The sequence below is a fragment of the Mya arenaria genome, chromosome 4 (genome assembly GCF_026914265.1).
Source record: "Mya arenaria isolate MELC-2E11 chromosome 4, ASM2691426v1".
Classification (NCBI taxonomy): Eukaryota; Metazoa; Mollusca; class Bivalvia; order Myida; family Myidae; genus Mya; species Mya arenaria.
The window spans coordinates 11,307,635-11,332,309 of NC_069125.1; the positions used below are offsets into that span (position 1 = coordinate 11,307,635).

Consider the following 24,675-nt stretch of genomic DNA (forward strand, 5'->3'; position numbering starts at 1 on the left):
TATCTACTATTGGATTTCCAACACACGGCTGCGTAACAGTGGCTACAGCTCTTTTAGGAGATGTGTATAAAAAAGAGCCAATGACACTTCCGAGCTAGAGCAAACGAACGGATATCATCATAAAACGTTAGTACGACTCGTTATTTTATCTAATATAATAACTATGAGGGCTAATTGAGAAATCGGGGAATGCAGTGCCATATAAATATGTTTAATTTTAACACGTATTTCGTTTATTTTGTAAACATATTGTTTATGGAGTTATAAAACCGATTCTACCATCAAACAAATGCATGTTTACAAACGAAAGTAGAACATTTTCACCAATTTTCAACTGATTTTTACTCAAGAAGCTTACATTTAAGATAAAACTAGTATTATCGAGTGCTTTTATTTTGTCGGGAATAAAAATGACCGCCTGTTTACAAGAATAAGCATGTTTATACTCTTTTTCTGGGTTGAGCTGGAGCCAAAAGCCAGGGAACAACGGCTGTCCTATCGGTTACCATCACTATACCCACAATGTCTAGCAACTAACTTTGTCAATCCTAAATGAAAGACCACACACTGATGTTTATTGGCTTAATATCGTGTGCTAATTTATGCTGTATTACGACCTTGAATTATGAATTATTGTAAGAATGCAAATATTAATCAAATATACAGAAATATAAGAAAAATAACACTAACACGTATTCAATCCGAATGGTGTACTAGCGGTCATTTAATTTCTAAGTTGATGTAATTTAGTACAAAGTTTACCAGTTTTTCGTCTATCTAATCTTTGTTAATGACACACTTTCTTTGATCCACTATAATTAATTTATTTTGGAATCTGATTAGAGTAAAAAACCGGTCAAGAAACAGTAACCATATAATTATATTGATGTTGTGAAAGGATTATTTAGCTCAATCGACATTTCTGAGATTACAACGCCCATTATCAGATGAATTGCATTAAATATTCATAAATAATTAAACATTTTAAAAAGTACAACAATATCTTAATACTAGTTATAAATACAGAACTTCAACTATTCCAAATATGCCGAGTTGATTGCAGTATTATACAGCGTATTGGTTCAGCCTCTACGCTTTGGTTCCAGCTCCCAGGCTTTTGGCTCCACCTCAACCCAGAACAAGAGTATAAACATGCTTATTCTGGTAAACAGGCGTTCATTTTTATTCCCGACAAAATAAAAGCACTCGATAATACTGGTTTTATCTTAAATGTAAGCTTCTAGAGTGAAATTCAGCTGAAAATTGGTGAAAATGTTCTACTTTCGTTTGTAAACATGCATTTGTTTGATGGGAGAATCGGTTTTATAACTCCATAAACAATATGTTTACAAAATAACCGAAATAAGTGTGAAGATTAAACATATTTATATATCACTGCATTCCCAGATTTCTCAAATTAGCCCTTATAATTGTGATATTAGATAAAATAACGAGTCATACTTACGTTTTCCGTTGATATCCGTCCGTGTGCTCTAGCTCGGAAGTGTCATTGGCTCTTTTTTATACACAGCTCCTTAAAGAGCTGGAGCCACTGTTTCGCAGCCATGCAACATGGATATATGAATCTGGACAAATATTCATCTCACAATAAACTACACATTCGACAGAAGACACCAAATTATTATTTTTCGCAGGATTGACTTAACATCCCAAATTATTTTGACAACGTCGATAGAACATCCAATACTAGATTTTCCAATTAATTACACATTAAAATTGCGGCTTTCGCTCATCCAGCAAACTGTGTTCTCTTTTGCTAATTATACGCTTTTCGAATTGTAAGTTAACATTGGGATGTTTTGTCCAGCCTTTCAAAATGATGTGGGATGTTTAAACGACTGTGCTAAAACGAAGTGGGACCTTTTCCCACCTAGTCAAAAGCGGTATCGGCTTAATGCCAATGGGAAATTTTGTTCTATATTCGGTTCGGATAAGAAAGGGCGCCTAGTAATAACAACATTTTCTTTCGTCGGTTATGAGTCGTAGTAAAACACGTTTAATTGAAATCATAGTCAAAAGATAAATTCATGTGTGCAAAGTGTTGTTTTATGGTTACCTTTCTATCACTCTTTGCTTAACAATATGGGCCGTCTCAATATTTAACAATATGGGCCGTCTCAATATTTAACAATATGGGCCGTCTCAATATTTAACAGTATGGGCCGTCTCAATATTTAACAATATGGGCCGTCTCAATATTTAACAATATGGGCCGTCTCAATATTTAACAATATGGGCCGTCTCAATATTTAACAATATGGGCCGTCTCAATATTTAACAATATGGGCCGTCTCAATATTTAACAATATGGGCCGTCTCAATATTTAACAATATGGGCCGTCTTAATATTTAACAATATGGGCCGTCACAATATTTAACAATATGGGCCGTCTCAATATTTAAAAAACAGAATCAAATAAACTGGACTTAATACTTTGATTTTCACTAAATGTTCATTTTCTCAAGTCCTGCATGACAATTAATTTAGGAAGATAATAATCAACTCCACAAATAGTTCACTCTAAGTAAATGGCTGACATAATTTTAACCCCACTTCCCTTTCTTTCAGCTTCCGACCTTGCCCACAAGATATGTGGGGTAATGGCGTCTGACGGTGGGGAGCAGACATGCGAGGTGGCCTGCAGCACCGTGGCTAGCGCTATCCCCGGGGCTAGCCTTCTGTGTCCCGCAGCATGCCATCTGTACGTAACTTGATCTTTAATCAGTGTAAAATATTTTACACGTTTGACGTTATTGATGCGCAGTAATAATGCTTAGATGGGTCTTATTGCTGGATGACTTTTATCTGTCTAACTCAGTTGAATTGTTGTCGTACGCATTATTGTTTGTTTTAAACAATCAATTTTCATTCAAGATAAAATATGAGTCTTCTCAACCGTAAAGTCTAAATAACACCCAGTAGCGGACGGTGACGGGGCCAATCATATATGCCACTTGAGTTAGGGTTATTCAGGGTTAAGGTGGGTTCCCACTGCCGATCAGATCAACTCGATCATCCCGATCACCCAAATTCCCCGATCAGGCCCGACCATGCTCGACTAAAGGCGAATACACGACTTCTTCTCGACCTCTTGTCGATCACACACGATTTCCACACGATTATTCACGACTCCTTCACGACGTCAACCCGACCACCTTTCCGATTTCCGCTCGATCATCCCGACCTTTACACGATCCCTACACGATCTCAACTCGACCTACTGGATCTCTGCTCGATCGGTGTCAGATCTTTCCCCGACCCGATCGTCATAGTCGTACTCGAGTCGTAGAAGGTCGTGAACAGTCGTGTACCAAAACTTTTAGAATAAAAACTTCAAACAGTGTTGATCATTATCACTTCATCCTGAAACTTCATGGTATATGTTGTGTCCAGCATAGTATACATATTTATGGAGATTGAGCAGTTGCAGATGTGGGCCAGATGGTTAGAGCTCCAGAGAGACAGGGCCATTGCAGTGCTAGAGTTGGAACAAGAGGAAGAGGCTGAGGGTCGTAGGCATAGACGTAGGCGACAAATGCGCAGGAAAATATGGATGAAGCAGTGGCTTGCACGACGACCCCTGTATGGGCATTATGAGCAACTGCTACAGGAGCTAAACAGGGAAGACCCAAAAGGATACAAAAATTTCCTAAGGGTAGACGCTGATATGTTTGGGGAGCTTGTTGATCGCATATCACCCAGAATTCAGAAAAAGAACACCAACTTCAGGTAAATCATGGGTTTGATCCCCATCATTTTCACGTATTTCTGAAATAATTAGTCATCTATTTACTTTTCCAACCAATTGACATCAACAGCTCTGTGCAATTGTCACTAATATTTAAGAAATTTTAATACGTTGTATAATAGCAGGCTAGTTATTACTTATCATTGTTCAATCTCTATTTCAGGGAAGCCCTGGAGCCTGGATTGAAGTTGGCGGTCACTCTTCGTCATCTCGCAACTGGAGCCTCGTATTCAGACTTGATGTACTCATTCCGAGTGGGAAGTAACACAATAAGTAAATTCGTCCCTGAAGTTTTGGATGCTATAATACAGGAGTACTCTGAAGAGGTTTTGCCAGACGTCGTCACTGCTGAACAATGGCAGCAGATTGCAGATGACTTCCGAACCAAGTGGAATTTTCCTCATGTCTGCGGGGCTCTTGATGGTAAGCACGTGAGGATAAAGAACCCGAAGAACTCTGGATCTCTGTTCTATAACTATAAAGGCTTCTTTTCCATAATACTACTCGCACTCGTAGACGCAAACTACAAATTCATCTGGGTAAGCGTTGGTGCTAATGGCAGTGCATCCGATGCCCAGCTATTCAATAACACTGAACTCAGAACCATGCTAGAAGAAAACAACCTTGGTTTGCCTGACCCTGATCCACTGCCTGGCGATGACATGAACACCCCATACTTCCTCATTGGAGATGACGCCTTCCCGTTGAGAACTTGGATGATGAAGCCATACTCCAGACGCAACTTGACCAACGAGGAGCGCATATTCAATTACAGGTTAGACAATCTTTTGAATTACTATTGGCAAAATAGCTATGCATTTAATCAGAAATTTGTTCTTATAAACCATCACCATCCTTTCATTTTAGGTTGTCCAGGGCTAGACGAGTGGTAGAAAACGCCTTCGGTCTTCTCGCTATGCGGTTTCAGTGCCTACTTGGCTGCTTGAACCAGATGCCCGAAACCGTTGACTTGATTATTCTTGCATGTGTCACACTGCATAACCTTATCAGCATACGGTACCCTGCCATTGCAAGACTGGCCGTCGACCAAGAGGACGAGCATAACCAATTAGTACCTGGTGAATGGCGCCAAGGAAGACAGTTGGCTGATGGTGATCGGACCCATGGAAGAAATGTGGTGACATCCGCTGGGGTCAGTCAGAGGAACTACATTAAACACTACTTCAACTCCCGAGCTGGTTCAGTTGAGTGGCAACAGAATATGATTTAGTGTGTTAGTTACTTTGGAAAGATATTTTGATGAAGTGTATAACCTATATGATGCGAGTATGCACAAGTTATGTAGTTATTAAAGTGATTTCCGATATGTTTAAGTATATTATAGTAAGTCATCTTCTATTTGGATATGATAGTTTCCATGATATGTTTGTTAATGGAGGAAATAAGCTTCAAGTATACATGTATATACAATAGAGTTGATTGTTTGTTTCTTGATTTTATGCCCTTTTTCGAAGTATTTCAATCATATCACGGTGGTGAGTTAACTTAGAACATGACCTAAGTCGGCAACAAGAAATAGCCACATACCAGTAATTTACAACTTTCATTTATAGTTCACCCTAGTTTCTGAGCCAATCACCGTCCAGAGATTTTTCAAATTTCTGCTCGAATATGTTCCATATAAGAACACTTCTGCACAAATAAGTTCGTATTATAACTAGGTCAGCAGACATGGCGCGCGCCAAATAGCAAGCCCAGCCTACTGTCTGGAACGACAGAAGTGTCGATTCAAAATGACGTCACTTCTGCTTTATCAAGCGGTAGTTACGTCATTTTGAATCGATAACGACTTATCCAAGTTACCGTTCAACCAATTGGCGCGCTGTATACGGATGGCGTGATTTTCCCCCGATCACATGACTTTAATTGAAGGCACAGGAATGATAGTGGGCGGGGTTAACTATAAGTCGGTCATAGTTCATATAATGGAAAAATAAACAAACTTAATACGGCGCTTCGCTTCGCTCGCTTGTATTAAATTTGGTTATTTTTCCATTATATGAACTATAACCTACACGTATAGGACAAGTTGCGGTAGCAGACATCTCTTCATAAGGTCGAACGTTTTAACTACCAGAACACAACGCTCACTTTTAATTGATTGATTAATTGTTTAGGGGCTGAAGAAAAATATTAAATTTTAGAATACATGTATTCTTAAGTAATTGCTACCAGCATGACCAGCCTTGTTTTGTTATAACAATACACATTTAAGTTTAACTTTTAATACTGACAGAAACCTACATAATAACAGGGTTATTTTGCCTTATGCCAAAAGTAAGCTAATTAAGTTTCTAAGTAAGATAAATTGCTATCCAAACAAATTTTACGAACAGTTTACATTGATTTACTTAAGAAGACTCAACAGTCAACAGTAATATTTATCAAGAATGAGGCTATTTAACCTTTATTCAAAGTAAAAACCAAAACGTCGAAAAACTAAATTCACAATGCACATAAACTTGAGTAAAATCACATCATCAAATCACTTGGCTGGTTCAACCATTTTCCAGTTACTTTGTTCAGTCCTTGGGTGCGTCATGCATCTCCTGGGTTAGGATGGGGGAACTATTTGGTGTCGAGACCATATCCATAGCCTGGCGGATGATAGATGCAGTCGTGGTTGGGGTTTCTATGGCGGGTGTAATGGACCTGTAAGCACATGTAGGCTGTTGCAAGATTGCCTGCACATTTGGTGGTTGCAGGTGAGTAAAACTTTTCAGCAGTGGTGTAAGATGGGCTGGTGGTGCAGATGCAGCTATATTGGTAGCTAGCTGAAAATCCTGCTGCATGTGATCCTGTTGCTGAAACTGATTCTGCTGCCATGCTGAGCCGAACGCCGCTGATATGGGAGCCTGTCTTCTGTATATAGATGATGTAGGAGCGGGAGGGACAGGCATGGCAAAAACTGGATCTGCTATCTGTTGACCTACATGCCCTGCTGCCTCTTGGGTGGCTAGTCGTCTCTTCTCCTCTTGGCTTTCCTCCGCAAGGTCCAGAGCCAGCCTTGTTGCACGTGTGACAAACACATTCATTCTCTGCTGGTCCATTTGGCGCATCAAATACACCAAAAACTGGCCAGTGTGTGCTGCTGGATCTTGCGCAACTGTGATGGCACCACGCACGGACTCCAACTCGGACGTCAATGAGGACAGTACACGCGCTGCTTTGGGACGGCAACCAGATACTGCTGATGTAGAGGGTGCTGACGAATCGGAGGCGGCGTCATCATCCTCTGTCTCCTCCAAGACAAGTTCCTTTCTCTTCTCCGCAAACTGCAAATATAGAAAGTACACAGAATAAATACAGACTTTTAAGAAGGTGCCCCGATGGCAGAGAGGTTAACGCCTTGGACTGCGAATCCTGTGTCATGTGTTGGCTTGAGTTTGAATCCCGGCTCTGAAATGAACTTTTCAGAAATGTTGTATGGTATTTCTCTTGCACAAGACTTAAAACATAGGTCCACATATGGCCTTGTATAATAGAGATATGGCCTTAGCTGTCGTTAAATCCGAGTCAAACTTAGGCAAAAAAACTGAACTCCCTTTTATACCATTAAAATTTAGAAATAATTTAATGCTTGATTACGTATATTTCTTTTAAGTGAATACACATGATTTATACAGGATTTTTATTACTACATGTACTTACTTTGGATCCCCTCTGAGTTCGCAGCTGTACCAGATAAGGGCGCAGGAATTCAAAGTTGTCCAAAATCCACTGTTGCCTTGCTGTGCGCTCTCCAGCACCAGATCCAGATTTGTTGGTAAGCTTAATTAGTTTCGAATACTGTGTTCTCATATTCGTGTACCAGATTGACGACAGGTCTCCAGGTTTGAGGCCCAACTCTGCCTCTTTCGCGGCCCATGTACTGTTCTTCTTCTCCTTATACTTGAATCCTGCGGATGATTTGTCGAAGAGGAACGAGTTCTCTCTTAACCACGCTACAAGGTCATCTTCTTCATCTTGCGTGAGTGTACGATGTAGTGTCTTCCGGGGCCTGATATCAGTCTGTAAACATTAAAAGTATACTTATGAATAACAAGGAAACTTCCAATTATGTTTGTTATTTTGCGCCTAAAATATTGCCGAAAAAAACATATACATGTAGAGTACTAATTGTAAAAATACATGACAAACATAGCAGTGTGTTATGATAAAATAAACAAATTATGCATTATATCCTTATAAACACTTGACACACAAAATATAAGTCTAATGACAGTTGTTTGTTCGTATTCGAAGGGAAAGCAAAATCAAAAGCTTAGTACCTCTATCTCAGGAGAAGTCGGACGTTCTTCTACTTGCTCTTTTCTGGTTTGCTCGGCAGAAGAGTCAGTAGGGGGTATAGGCGACTCATTACTCTCTTCCTGGGTGGGTTCCACGATTTCAGGCTGAGGCGCAGCAACTGCACATTTACTCGCAATTGTACTGCCTATCGGCCTTTTGCCTTTTCTCGGCATCTTTAGTTTGTAGTAGAAATGGCTTGGCTGAAGATGTTTTAACAGATATTGGTTTGCTAAAGATGTTATATCTTCAGCGTCCAAACAACTTATGAGACACTGGTCAGCACGCTTTTCTTGCTTTAGTCACGTGAGCTCGTGTATGGTCGAACAGTGATCGGGGTTTGATCGTGTGCGGTCGTGTGTGGTCGTGGAGTAGTCGGGTAGCAGTCTTGATAATCTGGACAAGAGATCGAACAGAGATCTACTTAATCGGGATGCGATCGTATATTACTCGAGTAGAAGTCGAGAAGATCGGTTACAGATCGGGTAAAAGATGTCAATCCGACCAAACAAGATCGCTACACGATTGTTTCTCGATTAACTCGATCTTCAACTCGATCAATACACGATCGCTTCCCGAGCTCTTCTCGACCGCTTGGCTACACGATCGCTACACGAATTTTTTTGACATGTCAAAAAAATTCGGGTAGAAAGCCCGAGCGATGCCGACCAAGGTAGACCTCCCCGACCACTCCCGATCAATCATGCCGACCTACCCAGACAAGTACCCGATCGCTTGATCGGGCTTGATCGAGTTGATCTGATCGGCAGTGGGAGCCCAGCTTAAAGCTGGGGAAATAATATTAATTAAAATATTTTTATTAGAAAGCGTGTCATTTACGCCCTTTACCGGATGTTATAACCTCAGTTACTTTTTACTTTTATTAAACTTATCGTGTATTAAATAATGGAATGGAAGTCATCAATTACCCATATATGTGGAATTTTATTTCAGAATCCAGAGTGGATCTCACTCGTGTGCGTAAAAGCATCCAGTTGACATTCATAATCATGTTATGTTTCATATAAAATAATAAAACCTATTATCGTTTTTGTTTTCCTGGCTCGTGACATTCTTCATAAGGGTTATACTTTGATGGCCATGATTTATTTTCTTAACGTATAAAACAATGTTTTATTGCCAAAGCCTTTTTGAGGGGTAGTGCTAAAACCCGGCATCCGGTCCCCGGTATTGCCCGGTTTCCAGTATCAATTTCCAATTTGAGTTATGGAAAGTGGAGTCACGACAATCGACGAGTTTTCAAGTTTTCTGCTTATTTATTTAACGTAGATTGACGAATGCACCAAACAAAAATATTTTCATTAAGTATATTTCAGTCAGTCTCTTTTCCCCAAAAGGCTTACTTGTTAAACGAGTGTGACTGTGCATACTGAATGACATCGAGTGAGAGAAATGTAACATAAACATATGACATATGATCTGATCTGATCTAAATATATAGTATTTACATATTTGATGTCAGGCGAAATAACAAATCTTACAAGGCTGTGACAAACTAAATTTTAACTTTCCTTAAACGTATTCTAATGCAGAAAACATATTAATAGCCATCATCAACTCTTACGAAACTCACCAGCCTAGCGTTCTCTTGGCTTTCCAACATATATGGACACCTTGTGCCGTATTAACCAAGAACTTTTTTATGATTTTTTTTTTAATTTTTCGACATATTGTTGTAATACTGAATTTCATAACGTTTCCTTTGAAACCCTTTTATTATTTTTAGATGTTTTGATTTGATATATTTCTAAAACGTATGGTAAAACTCTTTCATTTAATGGAAACAAACAGTTGACGAACTTGACGAATATTGCGGAAAGAATATATACATGAATATGCTTGGTAAATATGATACCAGTAATATGTAAACTGATACGACCATGATTCAGAAAGCTATCAAATTTCGCCACAATCGAGCTGAAAAAGAAGGTACAAAACTTATGACGACAGTTGGCAGCTTAAGGCACGTTCTTTTTACAGTGAAAATGTACAGGGGAAATTTGAAGTGGTCCGAAAAGACTTTTCCGATGCCTTTTAAAGCATCCAGGTTAGATTGTATATAAAATGTTATAATATTGAGTATTTAAACCACGACATAATATTAGTAACACTGTTAGTAGATGAAGGCATATGGGATGTACACCCTCAGTTGTTTCAGTTGTTTCATACCATGCAAAAGATAAGCTCGAGAATGAACACATATCCCTAACACAATTAGCTACGAATGGTGTAACGTTTATATCTCATCGTCTACCCTTCGTATTTCTATGACGAAACCACATAACATCCATCATGAGTTATGGTTGAATGTGGTCTAAAATGTTTACTTCTGGAGTAAGATCGACAATTTTTAATGGCCGATGCATCCCGACTGCGATTTGTAAATAAAGTGTTTAGATCTTTTAAACTTCATGAATATTTGTTTTATTTGGCTACGTTGTTTAATGGGTGTTTGCAATAAAAAAGAACATTGTGACAGACTGACGGAAATATAGCCGTGTTTAAATAAGTAGTATTCACATATAATTGGTATTTTCATGTTTGTATGGGCGAATGACAACCGACGATTTGAAGTATTCTGTTCATTAATTTAACGTAGATTGATTCTGACGTATGCGCCGAAAATAGTTTCATTGAGAATATTTTAGTCAGTCTCCATTTCTTCCAAGGCTTTCTTGTTAATACTAGTAAAAGATAGCATATATTTGGTGTTAGCATTCTTGTGTTGTCCAATGACAATCGAGTTTTTCTTCGAATTTTCTTTTCATTATGTTTGCGTAGATCGATTCTGACGAATGCACCCACAAACACCAACAATGTTAGAGTCCAACTATCTACAGAACAGTGAGCGGGATACCTCGGCCTGCCAAAGCCGAACTATCACAGATACTTAAAAAGATGTAATGTGTAGAGAGGATATGCAGTAATCCTACAGAAATTGATATTAAATTGTTAATAATAATTTTACTCAGGATGGCAAATTTATTGTAAGGGAAGACCATATACATGTGAAGCAGGATAAATTATAAGATGAGATATAACATTTGATAGGCTAAATTGTTGAAATCCGCATACAACACTTATATGAGGGCTTCTGGGAGCCGTTCAGCAACTTATATCTAAACGACAGCACTAAGGATAAAAGCATATTAATATGCTGAATTGTTTTGTTTTCAGCCTTATATCTGGAGTTTTACATAAACTGCCATTTATATGTAATTGGTTTTACCAGTGTTTATTTTTTGATAATATAATAAGTTAAAAAACACACATGATAGCAAGTAGACAGATTACCACAAAGTAATCATGATAGTCAATAATTGCAAGTATGAGATATTAAGAATTAGTTGTACGTACTAGCAATTAAATTACACATTTACAGAATTGAGAAGTAAGTATAAAAGATGTTTGTAAGTCTCTCTTCTGTATAGCAGTAGAAGCATTGACACGTGGTGCGAAAAGCCAAAGTTGACATTTTGTCATATTTGATTTATAATTCACAATTGTACATTAAAAAGAATAAACATACATTGATAATTGTGACAGTGGATGGTGTTATCGCGCAAAAATAAGTCAATATTTATGTATTTCTATATGCAAAGAAATGTTTGACATTGTGTAGTGCAGAAGAAAGAACAGTAGTGAAGGAGTAGAATGGAAAGAGAGATTGACGGGAATGAGAGGTTACATATCCGAGTCTGACACTGTATGTTCGATTTTGAAATTAGTTTGTAAAACGTTTGGTTTTAGCGATAAATGTTTGTAGTAGGTGGAAGATATGCTTGTTGATACTTGAGGTGTAAGATTTGTCTCCAAACAATATAAAGTGTATAGTAAATTATAGTGGTAAGGGTACTGAGAAAAGACCATTCTTTGGTTAGCATATATAAATGGACATGTGAAAAAGTTGTAAGTGTCTTCTTCTATTGCTCCACATGTATAGAGTACAGAGGGGACTTTGTGTACGATATTCTTTGGAAAAAATATGTTTATTAGGATTGCTGCAATGCATTCGAGGGCGAGCATGGAAGATGTTGTTAACCCTAGACCCTTGGTTATAGTGAGCATATACTTCACGAGCATTTTTATTTATCGCCAAACGAAATGACTGCAGTGATGTAGATTCTCTTGTTACTTCCCCTTGATAAAACCTAAACTTATCACTTTTAAACCAGTAAATGTTGTCAAAAACAATTATTTGATATTGATAAACTTTGCCTATGTTTAGATACAAATATATTTGTAAGTAAACTCAACTTAACATCTATCAGAAAAGGAGTTATCTTGTTTTTCAAACGTTTTCTTGTACTTTAAGTGGAACGTTCGAACATTAACTTTTTGATCAAAGCAAATTACAGACGAAAACAATTGTTCGAACATAAATTTGTTGCTATATTATCTACCAAATATATTTGTTAACTGTATGACTTTGTAGTACGAACAGGAAAATTCTCCCAAAATAAATAAATATGTGAATTGATTTTACCTCACCGCCTATAATACTATCAACAACCATGCGTAGTTATCACTTTTTATCTAGAAAATGACACATATTCAATAAAATCATATTTTGACAGTAAGTGGTGATTGAAAATTGAGGGAGCATCCCATGTGTAGCGGCGTAACAAAATTTAATACTCTTTTCAAAAAAGATGTATTTTGATCTTTAAAAAAATAATAGCAAAACAATCCATAAACTAAGCATAAACGGGACAGAAAACAATGTTGATTTCAGTGTAAGATCATATTTAAAGTGATCGTGATCATAGAAATATGTTTAATATTGCAGTGGAGAAATAAAATATTATCTTACACTTCAACACGGATCTATAGGTTCCGTGACTGAAATCAACAAATAAACTCTATATTACATGATGCGTTTGTCACTTAATCGAATAAGTAGCTATTACGTTTAACCAGTTCTATTTTTCTTCTAAGAAACGTAACTGTTTTTCTATCGTTGTATAATGTCTATTTTCGGGTGCAAAACAGTCATTGACTATAGAATTTATAGGAAACTTAATTTGTGCGTACACATATCTTGTATTTTTCCCCGTGTTTGTACTATTTACCCGCCTTATTTCGAACCAAAGATAATGACCGAAATAACTGGAAAGGTATCGAGTAAAAATCAAAATTGACAAGCGCTGTAGATTAAACATAAGCTATCGTTTCCGTTATTAGGATTATCAGTTTACGATTGCAATTTTTAATTTCACGCTCATTTTAAAATATGTAAACTATGACAATAATGAGATTAATGATAATTATATTATCATTTATAATTAAAAGGGGAACACGTTCATTCAAAACACATGTACTATCTACAGATACGGGTGCAAGATTTGACGTTAAAAGGGGGGTTAACTCAGGGGCGTAACCTTTTGACTGGCGCCCCTTTTCAAATGTATTTGGTTTGGTATAAATGAAGGAAAGGCACTCCCCCAGATATTTTTTTTTAAATAATTTTAGTCGTAAATGGTGCATTGTGGACGTATTTTATTATATTTTATCCAAAATAAAAGCGAAAAGAAAATTTGGGGGAAGTGGGGGCGGATCCGCTAGTTAAATATAACAAGTAAAGGCATAGGGATTTTAATATAGGATTGGGACATGATATTGTTTATTCACAACCATTAAATATGGCAACGCTCCACCCATAATTCAGCTTTAGACAGTAATATTTCGCTGCCACATTTACAAATTTGTGGGTGCATTGTCGTCGGCGGCAGAGTTCAGACATAAACATCTTTCTTTAATTTAAAACCAGTATTCATAAGATATCAAATAGAACTTACGTGTAGTATGTGTAGTTTGAACTAGAACCTTAGCTCAATTGTTTTTTCGGGTGCCTCCGTTCGTTTGCTCTAGCTCGGAAGTGTCATTGGCTCTTTTTTTATACACAGCTCCTAAAAGAGCTGGAGCCACTGTTTCGCAGCCGTGTCAATTGTTTTTTCGGGTGCCCAATGAAGCGGACAAACATTAACATTCGCTTGCGGTGCTCTTGTTGCGTCAGCTAATCCTTACACGTTCTGTTTGAATGTTTTTCCATGCCACTATCAAAATTGTTGACATGACTACCAAGCTGGTTAAAATGTTATTATCATATGCATTTAAAAGATAAACGGTTGTGCGACAAGCATCAACCATGACATGAATGTAATTGTATTTTGATTAAGCATGCCAATATGCAACCGATATTTTTATATTCGGTATCCTAACTATTGTACCTCTACTCTTGGACTAAGCTTTGCCACAAAAAGTAACACTATGCTCTGACTTGATTGCAATTAGTGTATTTTGTCCTTCATTTTCTATATTCTCTAGTCGAGTCAGTATGTTTTATTTCTACATAACCTGACCGGTTTGGAAATATGTGAATTATACCACATGTATTGCGGTCGAGTATACTACTTAAACAAATTCATATACTTAATTTTTGTATTTTAACATGGTTTACATGGTAACATGTATAAACAAATACACACAAATACTAAGAATTTTATTATGTTATCCACAACAGAACATGCTATCATGAAAACCACTGATCGCTTTAAGGACAATGGGGAGACCCACTCTGGAGTCTGAAAAAAACAATAAGAGCATAAAGTAATCAGAAATTCAAAACTTGACACGTTCTAAACTAATAGTAAGGAAATGTAGCCGAACTGACCGAACCCTATGGCGAAGGTAAATAAACCCCACCCCTATAACTGTGGTTTTGACGTTGCGAATTATTACACTTATACATAACATGTGTACTTTCACGACATGTCAGTTTAAAAATGTTTAAATTAAAACAAACTTTTCGAGCCAGTAAAATCGAATATCAATCGCAAAAGGCATCACGCCATTATCGTTTAAAATTGCAGCTTAACAACTTAACAGCTATGAGGTCATATTTTGGTTCCCTTCCTGATATACTGTCAAAATTTATGTCAGTTGGAACGTACAATGTCATCTCTCAATGATAAAGAATCATTAAGACTTTACCTTATATGTCCTGACTTTTATACTACTTATATGTCCTGACTTGTATACTACTTATATGTCCTGATTTTTATACTACTTATATGTCCTGATTTTTATACTACTTATATGTCCTGACTTTTATACTACTTATATGTGCTGACTTTTATACTACTTATATGTCCTGACTTTTATACTACTTATATGTCCTGACTTTTATACTAGTTATATGTCCTGACTTTTATACTACTTATATGTCCTGACTTTTATACTACTTATATGTCCTGACTTGTATACTATGTAGAAACATTTTCCCGTTACCATCTCCTAAATTATGTTTTATTTTATCCGACTTAACACGCGTCTTAACCTCACTTCAGAGGTCATGTTATGATACACATACTAGGCTCAAACATTTTCTTGTATAGGTTTTTTGGTTTGTGCGCAGTATCAACCCGTGTGCAATTGTTACGATGTGAAACGGTCAATTGACGTTGTGAAAGTAACGTTCGATACTGGTGGAATAACGCCAATATGTAGAGGTTAACAAGACCTGGGGCAGTGATTACGAACAGTCTCAAGTCTGAGTTCAGACTCAAGACTCATTATTGCAAAACTTCATTTCATTGTAATATTCTTTCTATCAGAGCATTCATGGTAAAACGTGCTGAAACATATTGCTATTTGATAATTGTACTAATATATACCTACATTTTGTAAAAGAGATGAAATAAATATGATTTTTTTCTTCCTTTATGAAAATGCTTTTCTGAGTCTGAGTCTAGACTTGGACTTCAGACTGTTCGTAATCACGGCCCCTGGCCCCAATATCATGCAAATATTTAAGTCAAAGCTCAGTCTCAATCTCAACTCATTTTTCTACCTTACACTATCACAGTAATAAATATAACTTATGTTTAATATTTTTAAAAGCACATTCTCAATTGCATTATGTTATTAACATGATTGCTCAATATTCTAAAAAAAATATTTCTACAACAATAAACGTACTTGAGTAAAACTCAAAATTAATAAAATAGACTCAAGTACATATTTTCCTCTCAAACTTTTTTTTTTACAATATTTACCATTTTTTTATTAACATAATGCCAGAGAGAATGCGATTTTAGAAAGGTAAAACATTTACAATTTTGAATCATATGATACTTCAATTTAATAAAAAGAGTTGAGACTGAGATTTAGATTTGAGAGTTTCGTAATATTGGGGCCAGAGGTAAGCAATCTCATTAGGGTTATCTTAAAATTGATCCGTTCACAAAATATGAGCACGAATACCTCTTATTATTTTTGATTCAATAAATGAATTTTGTTTCCTCAACAACGCCGCCTTTTCCCAACTCATTCGGGAAGACATACGGCATTTTATATGGAGAGAATGATTACACGAGCTTTGATAACAAGCAAATAACATACATATAGAATTGCAAGTCAGATTCTTTCCGTAGGAACCTCTCCTCTCTATCTATTTTGGATACTGTTTGCTATAATTAACGTGTTAAATTGTCATGATCAGTGTCCTTTCAAAATACACATTTTAACGCTGTGTGATTTAGTGGACATATCTGAATTTGCCAGATCATACGGGTTTAGTTGTTTCTAAATGAATATAGCAATTCTCCAGCTTAACGGATATGCACTTACAAACCTATTAAATAGTAAGTCTTTGTAGAAAGATGAAGAGTAGAAGCTCTCATTGACAAAATATCTAGTGGCTTACTCTTTACATATCGCAGGACATATGAATGAAAACCCAGGCAAGATGGTGGCCACGGCGGTGTTGCAGGCTTCTTCACAGGTCACCGTTCCGCTGGCCTGCAAACTATTGATCGCCTGAACTATTGCGCACAGCTTCTCGTGATTGGCGTCCACTAAAGCCGAACGATTAAAACGTGTAAATGCCAGATGATCAGTATAATATTTGTTGTAAATGCGAATGTTTCAGCCACAGTTGCGCCCTAGATGCATATAAACAAAACCCATTACATAATGTAGCAGAAATTCAAGCTCCTTTCTACATTTTAAATTTAAAAAGTGTCTTTCTTCATTTTACCACGGCTTGAGCTCGTGACGTATAAACTGATTGTTGAAAATGAACTTTGCTAAAGTCCAGCTGTTTTGGTGCGTTTTATGTTCCATGAGTGCACTATATTGGACCCTATGAACGAGTTTAAATGTTCTACATCTACAGAACGTGTACCTTCATGCAAAAAGCTTCCTTCTACAAAAATTACCAGGGGCAACAGGACGAGAAGGCACAGCATGAACTTCATGGTGACTGCAAACAATATTTTGTAAGTAGGCATGCGGTAAATAGCAGAAGTTATGTTCAAGGAAATACATGAACACAACTAAGAAATAAATGAAGATTTAAAAAAAGTCATGATTATTGTTTAAAATAATGGAGACCTTCGGAAATCAAAGAACAAAACTAAACAAAAAAGGGACTACTTATGGCGTATCTACGTTTATTCCATATAATCATTGTTCAATCTGTCTAATGTTTGTATTGAGTCTTAATTCCTGTACAATTTCCTTATTCAGTTCTCTTATATATGTACGTTTATTCGTTTATGCAAAACTCAATACAGGATAGGTACTCATTTGTTTTAGTCATTGGTTTATATTTATTTACAAATGTGTTATATGATAATTAATTTCCTCGAACTCATGTTTCCAATATATATTAACTATGGAATCGTTAAATGAAAATGTTCAATTAATGTCATCAACGTTTTATTGTTCTATTAGTTTGTCGAACAGTTTTGAAATAACGCAATGGTGTGGGTATATAATATACTTTGTGTTAATTATGTCTTTTAAGCATAATATTTTACAAAAAAAATCGAATGGCTCAAAAACGATTGGATAAATGTAATTCTTACGAAAACACATGTAAACTCAGTATCTGTGGCATTGTTTCAAAAATGGCTATACACATAGTGACAGCATTAACCAATGAATGGTCTCCGGAGGTATTTCACCTAAGACATAACGTAGAACATGGGAACATACTAAGAACACCTAGTTTATGTACATGAATTAAGACGCCATGTTTTTTGTCCAGTAGCTTGTATATATTTTCGTACAGTTTTGTGTGCCTGTATAATTGTGTGGTGGAAGTACATTCGAAAGAGTGTTCAGCGGACTGTCCGGTTAGCTTAGTGGTTAGAGCATTCGCTTCTCACCAAAGTAAACAGAATTTACGTCCATATTTTCTTCATATACATTATTAACAAAACTTCGAACAAAACTGAGTACAGTTCGCATTGTCTTAAAAAATAAATTAGCTTGGTATTTAAACCTACATTGATATCCCAGCTTGGATGAACAACATTTTTTTACTTGTAATATGGTTGGAATTTGACCGCCTTTGAACTTGATGGTTGTATTCTGTTTATTGATACATTAATGGTGCATAGTAATCTGTTACATGTTTTAAGTTATTAACCATATTAATTTTTTATCATTATCATAATTATTCTTTTAACTAAATAATTAGGTTCACTTACATGATCTTGGACGGTCGCAGTTGAATAGTCCGATTGACAACATTGAGGTCTTTAAAGCTGCACTCTCACAGATTGAAGGTTTTGACAACTTTTTTTTATTTTTTGTCTTGGAACGAGCCAAATATTGCCAAAATCCATGGAAACCAGTTATACAAGACTGCTGACAAAAAATTAGATCGCAGATTTTTATGATCTGATTTCTTGTCATCAATCTTATATCATTGGTTTGCAGATATTTACGCAAAAAATTTCCCTTTCCAAAATAAAAAATAAAGAAGTTGTAAAAATGGTAAATCTGTGAGAGTGCAGCTTTAATAGCGACTGTACATAAAGATAGTGGTTTTAAAATTAGGTCAATTAGAACACGATCTGTAGATAACTTCATAGACAAATACTGATAAAATTTTAAACATTGAAATTTACAGGTCCGTACAAAGTTATATATATCCCGCATTGTACATTAAAATGTCAACTAGGTTCTTTTCTTATTTTTTAGAACCGTTAGTTTAGTTTAGTTTAATTTTATTTATTTAAGAACGATAGTGAAAGAAGCCATTCAAACATAACATCAATCACTCTCGTTGTCAGGATATAACGCGTAAATGTGGTCATGTATTGTTGGGGAAACCGGAGTACCGGGAGGAAAACAACTTGTCCGACTTCGTGTGCACAAACCAAAGACTCATGCCCCCAGGCCGGGAATCAAACCCAGGTCGCATAGATGAATAAGAAGAAGCACATGCGCTTACCAGTGCGCTTACTGTACAACCCAAAAACACTAAAGAGAAGTAGCGCGAACAAATTAAGGGGAAATATTATGGTGATCGATAACCTCGTTGACAAATAGTGCGGCCTTTTTCAAACGTTAACAAACAAAACAAACAAGCGGCATTTCTTTGAAGTTTCTTCAAGTGACACTCTTATTCAAAATCAATACAAACTGTATAACAAACATAACATCTCGATGATGTTGTGAAAATACATACAAGAAAAAAGAGTATCCCTACCAGTAATTTGAACTGAGGATATTTGGATAGATCTTGTCATGTGTTCATGCTTACAGTAACAGTGCTATTTACGCGAAATTGTAAGGAACTGTTATTTGTTTTGTTTTTGTTTTTCGACATGGCTTACTCAGTGTGTGTATACCACGTGATAAATTGCGTCATAAATGGTAAATGTTTCTAATGAAGATTTTTAACAATGATAACTTCACTATTTCTTCACCTTTTAAATGAGTCGCCTTCGGTCCTTTACCAGAGTTTGATTTGGAGTTTAGTTTCTTAAAATACTTCGATAAACCTTTTCTCAATACGACCATCTGACGGAGCACTGTCAAAACATTGTTTTTGAAACAGGCTTTTCGGAGTGTTTGATAAAACTAATCACCATATCAAACCCCGGTAATAAAACGAAGGTGGGGCTCCTAAAGCGGCATAGACTGTCTTTTGTTTTTAAATTTTGAAATGGTGTAGTAAAGGAAAAGTTATCTTTGCTTTAAATGTTCATTTTAAGCACAATGTCGCCTTCCTACGTAGCATATATGACGTAATTTATGACGTGGTATACACACACTGTTACTCTCATAGTTTGTTTTCAGCTTAAGGAGGGAGGGATTTCGTCGTTTTTGCATATGTGCTGAATGTATGTATAAAGAAAAAAGTCGATTTTTATCAAAGCATATGTTTTGTGCTCATATAAAATATATTGACCTTTAAAAATGGTTTATATTCATTAAGGGCTAGATGGCCAAACATACACCCAATTAAAAAGCGATACTATATCTCTATTATATCTCATTTGTACACAAACTATATGCTTTTTTAAGATCATTAAAGCCAAATAATATGAATTTCGTTTGTTTTGATCATGAAAGCCAAATGAGTTATACATAATATTGCATTAAAATTAAAAGTATTTTGTTTTCATCATCCAATATTGTGCGCCTTTAATCCACGTGTAGAGTTATAACAGTAAATATACCGGATATAAAACTACTGTTAAGCATATTGACAGATATAACAATTAAATTTAGATGTATGAAACATGTCCAGATGCAGGTAGACGTTTTCCATCCGTTCCACATACATGTGAAAGATAATGATATCTTTAAACATTGTGAATTAGGTCAAATCTTGGCCTCCGACTAAACAAATTTTAGTCTCATTTGAAGACCAAAGATATCTCTACCGATGGTAATAATGCTGACCTCATTGTAAGACCACTATCGTTACAATCGGCTATAAAAGACCTGAATGTATTTAATCGGACAGTACAACTGCGACCGCTCAAGATCATGTGAGTAAACTATTACATAATTTTAATTATAATGAAAGAGGGAAAAAAGAAAGTATATACATTTTAATAATACAAATAATAATAATAATTATGAAATTCAAAATCAGACAAATTTCAACAATATAACAAGTGAAGATGGTTTTTTATTTTCTTGTCTGGCTTAGTTCAAAATTAAATATTTTTGATATATTCATTTAAACAATCCTTAATATGAAAAAGGGCATTTTATATAGAATATAACTTCTAAATAAAAAAAATATGTGTTTCATTTTTGCCTCTGTATTTCACTATATCCTTTGAACATTAGCACTGAGTGTATTAGCATATTACAGTATAAGAAGTGTATCACCAATTTGTGGTTTAATAGAAGCATTTGAGCGTGTGTTATATTAGAATGTACTTGTGTGGTAGCATAAGCTTATACCATAAAATCAACACAGATGTATAACAATAAAGTTCAAAATGCAAACTATTTAAACAAAATAGCATAACATTTAAGACAAAGTGAATATGAATGACTTAACCACAAAGAATTCGATTAAAAATTTGTTATCAACACACACAGCCCAAAAACATTCTCGAAGTTTAATAATTCGTCAGAATCAAAATACGTAAAATTAATGAACTGAATATTTGAATAGTCCTCGTTAGCCATTGGACCACGCTTAATTGAACATGAAGTGCTGAAAAGCATGCTTAAATCATGTCTACATATGTGGTATGTATTATGAGTGTCATGTGTTTTTGATATATTGCCAGTGGTGTCAAGCCTAAGCAGACACACATGCCTTCACATTACTTTCCATCCTTAAGCGTTTATAGCATACGTAGTTCGACTAAGACATTAGAAAATACCAAGCAAATACATATTTAACAGTTACAGTGCAGGCATAGAATGCTTAACGGCACTGGCAATATGAACATGACGCTGATATAAAAAAGGCACATTCATAGCTACGGCCTCATTTTCGAGGATTTTAATTATCATATCTCACAATTGTAGATTACATATAAACACTGAATTTAAAGAATAAATAAAAGTTGTCCATCTATTTCTCAGTCTAGCTTTTCTTTTTTTTACAATAAATATGATTTCTTTTTTTAAAATAAATATCCATTTATTTTTAATTTGTGTCCTTTTTTACCTTCTACTGGTATATCTGTCATTAACTGCATTGATTTCACTTTCTTGTAGTCACCATGAAGTTCGTGCTGTACCTCCTCGTTCTGTTGCCCCTGGCATTCTGTGTGGAAGGAAGCTTTATGCATGAAGGTACGCGTCTTCTCGATGCATTCAACCTCGTACATTATAGCAATTGTAGTCTTCCATAGAATCAAATACAGATCAATTATGAAACTCGAAACGCCCGAAATGGCTCAACGATAGCACAGTTAAAGGAAATATTCTGTTATAAGTCACGAGGTTACGTCAAAGTAAAGTCCAGTTTAATATAAAAGGTAGAAAAAGGTTTGTTAAATTTAAATCTAAAGGAGTTAAAATGTCTGCTTCATTTTGTAAAACGGTTTGTTTACATGTATATGCATATTGTGCACAACTGTGTCTGAATCAGCTTTGATGTACACCACATATTATACTGATAATGTGTCCTTCGCGCACGGTTTCAGTGTACGACCCTATCGAGATGCTGTGCTCAAGCGGACTTCTTCAGTTGATCAGGAGTGAACAGGCCAGTGGGAGTCTGACCTGTGAGGAAGTCTGCAATAAGGCCGTGGCCAGCATCACTGTGGCTCCTATCGTATGTCCTTTGGCATGTAGAGAGTAAGTCACGTGATATTTTGTGAGCTCAAACATTTAATCGTTCAATATCAACATTCTATTGTTACAAGTTTGTATGTTCATCACGGTTGTAAAACTTATACAAATAAATAAATTAAAACACCATGCAACCAGCATTACCCGGTAATTTGATATGAGAGTTACAATATGCATTTTAAAAGGGTAATCTTACACTTAATTATAGCAAATAGTATCAAAATACAATACAGATGAAAGAATACTATCGTCAGAAGCTTACTTTCCATTCTATGCTGTCTTGTTTTACTTTAATGTTCGTGGATCATTCTTTCCATAAACAGTGTAAAAAAAAATCTCAAATGGTTTTGGAAACGACGACATAGTGGAGGAAAGATTAATATGTGCAATTGGTATTACACATTAAAACATAATTTAGGAAATGGTAGAAAAATGAAAATGTTTCTAAGTTATAGTTAATTAAGTAATTATGACATTTTATCAGGCAGGGAACCAGAGTATGACGTCAAGCCTATTAATATGTTAAACTTCAATGAAGCGTGATATTCTTTGAAGGCTGATATGCGATTTCATAGGTTGGAAAAGTATATTGCAATTTTAACTGTTTTAAACAGACATGTGATAGTCGTACGTCAAAACTACAGTTTTTTGGTGTGTGTGTGTGTGGGGGGGGGGGGGGTAATTCATCGAGCGGTTTTGTTTTTTCCTTTTTCCTACTATTGATTTTAAACGTGTTTTAAATAGATAAATGGAATTGCCACTAATAACTTTCACGTTCATTTCAGAATCCAGAGTGGGTCTCACCATTGTCCGTAATAGCGATCAGTGGGTCTCACCATCGTCCGTAATAGCGATCAGTCGATATCCATTATATCTCGTTCTGTTTTGCATAACATAATAACAAATAAAGTTCTAAAACAAGTGTGTTAGTTAAATACATGTAACATGACAGGGTCAACTAAGTATAAAAAAGAGAAGACAGAAAATTAACATGGAAATATAATAAATGCTATCAAGTCAGAGCATAGCTTTATTTCATACAGATTGTAGCAAAATTTAGTCCAAGAGTAAAGTTACAACATTTAGGATACCGAAAATAAAACTGTCGAGAAGCATTTGGGCATGTATAATTAAAATAAAGTAAAAAATCATGTAATGGTAGTAGCATGTTGATTATTTTGGTAAGTGCATATTAACAATCGCCCTTGTACTAGCTCGGTGAGCGATAATTTATTGCTTTACTGACTCAGTACCGTTTCGCCTGATTTACTCAATGACAACTGACTCCTGGTTTACCGAAATAAATGTTTTGAAAAATGCTGCCATCTCATTGGACAAAATTTAGACCAATGAATATATGAAACGTGATATATTGTTTGAATGATCATACGTATATGGCGCGCTACAAGCAGAAGAATTCACGCATGAATTTTTTTTTAGGACAATAAGCTGCTGTTTTGATGTAATAAACCATATTGTTTTGCTAACTTGAATAAAGAATGTACACTATTTGGTCAATAAGTGTAATCAACTGAATTACTTCGACCAGCTCTGACAAACAACCTCCAACAAAGGCCCAGACGGAGCTAGGCCTCAATTCAAATCGTGTGAATAAGCCCCAAAATAGGACAATTTATTCCGACCAACAAAAGGCTATGAACACATTTAGTAGGCGCTAAGCTGATTCTTACTTTTAAATGTACTACTGTTTGCAAACAAACCTAGCAAATATGCGCTTTAAGCAGTAAATCAAAGCTCGTTCGCATTGTCATTATTCATCAACGAGACGGTCAGTTTGTACCTCGAACAAATTGTTTTTGGCACTACAAATAGCTTCCTTTATCACCTTACGTTCTTATGCGCGTAGCTTAAAGCCACAAACTAATTTTCCTGTTAATGTGAAACCAATTCATTTTCTTCAGAAATTACAGTGTGTTTCTTTTTTACTTATTTTGTGCTAAACTTTGGCTTCATTCACATCTTAAAACATGTACTTAGCCTAAAT

The 24,675-nt window shown here is 35.8% G+C and overlaps 3 protein-coding genes across 3 annotated transcripts; 2 read left to right on the top strand and 1 right to left on the bottom strand.

Moving 5' to 3' along the window:
- The first annotated feature begins 3,015 nt into the window (after positions 1 to 3,015).
- LOC128232161 (putative nuclease HARBI1) lies at positions 3,016 to 5,733 on the top strand. The gene is made up of 3 exons (XM_052945563.1): positions 3,016 to 3,751; positions 3,934 to 4,545; positions 4,638 to 5,733. The coding sequence occupies exons 1-3, from the start codon at positions 3,396 to 3,398 to the stop codon at positions 4,999 to 5,001; spliced, it is 1,332 nt and encodes a 443-aa protein (XP_052801523.1). The 5' UTR covers positions 3,016 to 3,395; the 3' UTR covers positions 5,002 to 5,733.
- A 297-nt stretch (positions 5,734 to 6,030) lies between these two features.
- On the bottom strand, positions 6,031 to 8,853 carry LOC128232498 (uncharacterized). Its single transcript, XM_052946070.1, has 3 exons — positions 8,063 to 8,853; positions 7,443 to 7,802; positions 6,031 to 7,066 (listed from the first exon to the last, which is right to left on the bottom strand). The coding sequence occupies exons 1-3, from the start codon at positions 8,252 to 8,254 to the stop codon at positions 6,314 to 6,316; spliced, it is 1,305 nt and encodes a 434-aa protein (XP_052802030.1). The 5' UTR covers positions 8,255 to 8,853; the 3' UTR covers positions 6,031 to 6,313.
- Positions 8,854 to 20,819: 11,966 nt separating this feature from the next.
- On the top strand, positions 20,820 to 23,592 carry LOC128230301 (uncharacterized). The gene is made up of 4 exons (XM_052942461.1): positions 20,820 to 20,896; positions 22,092 to 22,169; positions 22,523 to 22,676; positions 23,456 to 23,592. Exons 1-4 carry the CDS (start codon positions 20,854 to 20,856, stop codon positions 23,484 to 23,486), a joined length of 306 nt encoding a protein of 101 aa, XP_052798421.1. The 5' UTR covers positions 20,820 to 20,853; the 3' UTR covers positions 23,487 to 23,592.
- The last annotated feature ends 1,083 nt before the right edge of the window (positions 23,593 to 24,675 follow it).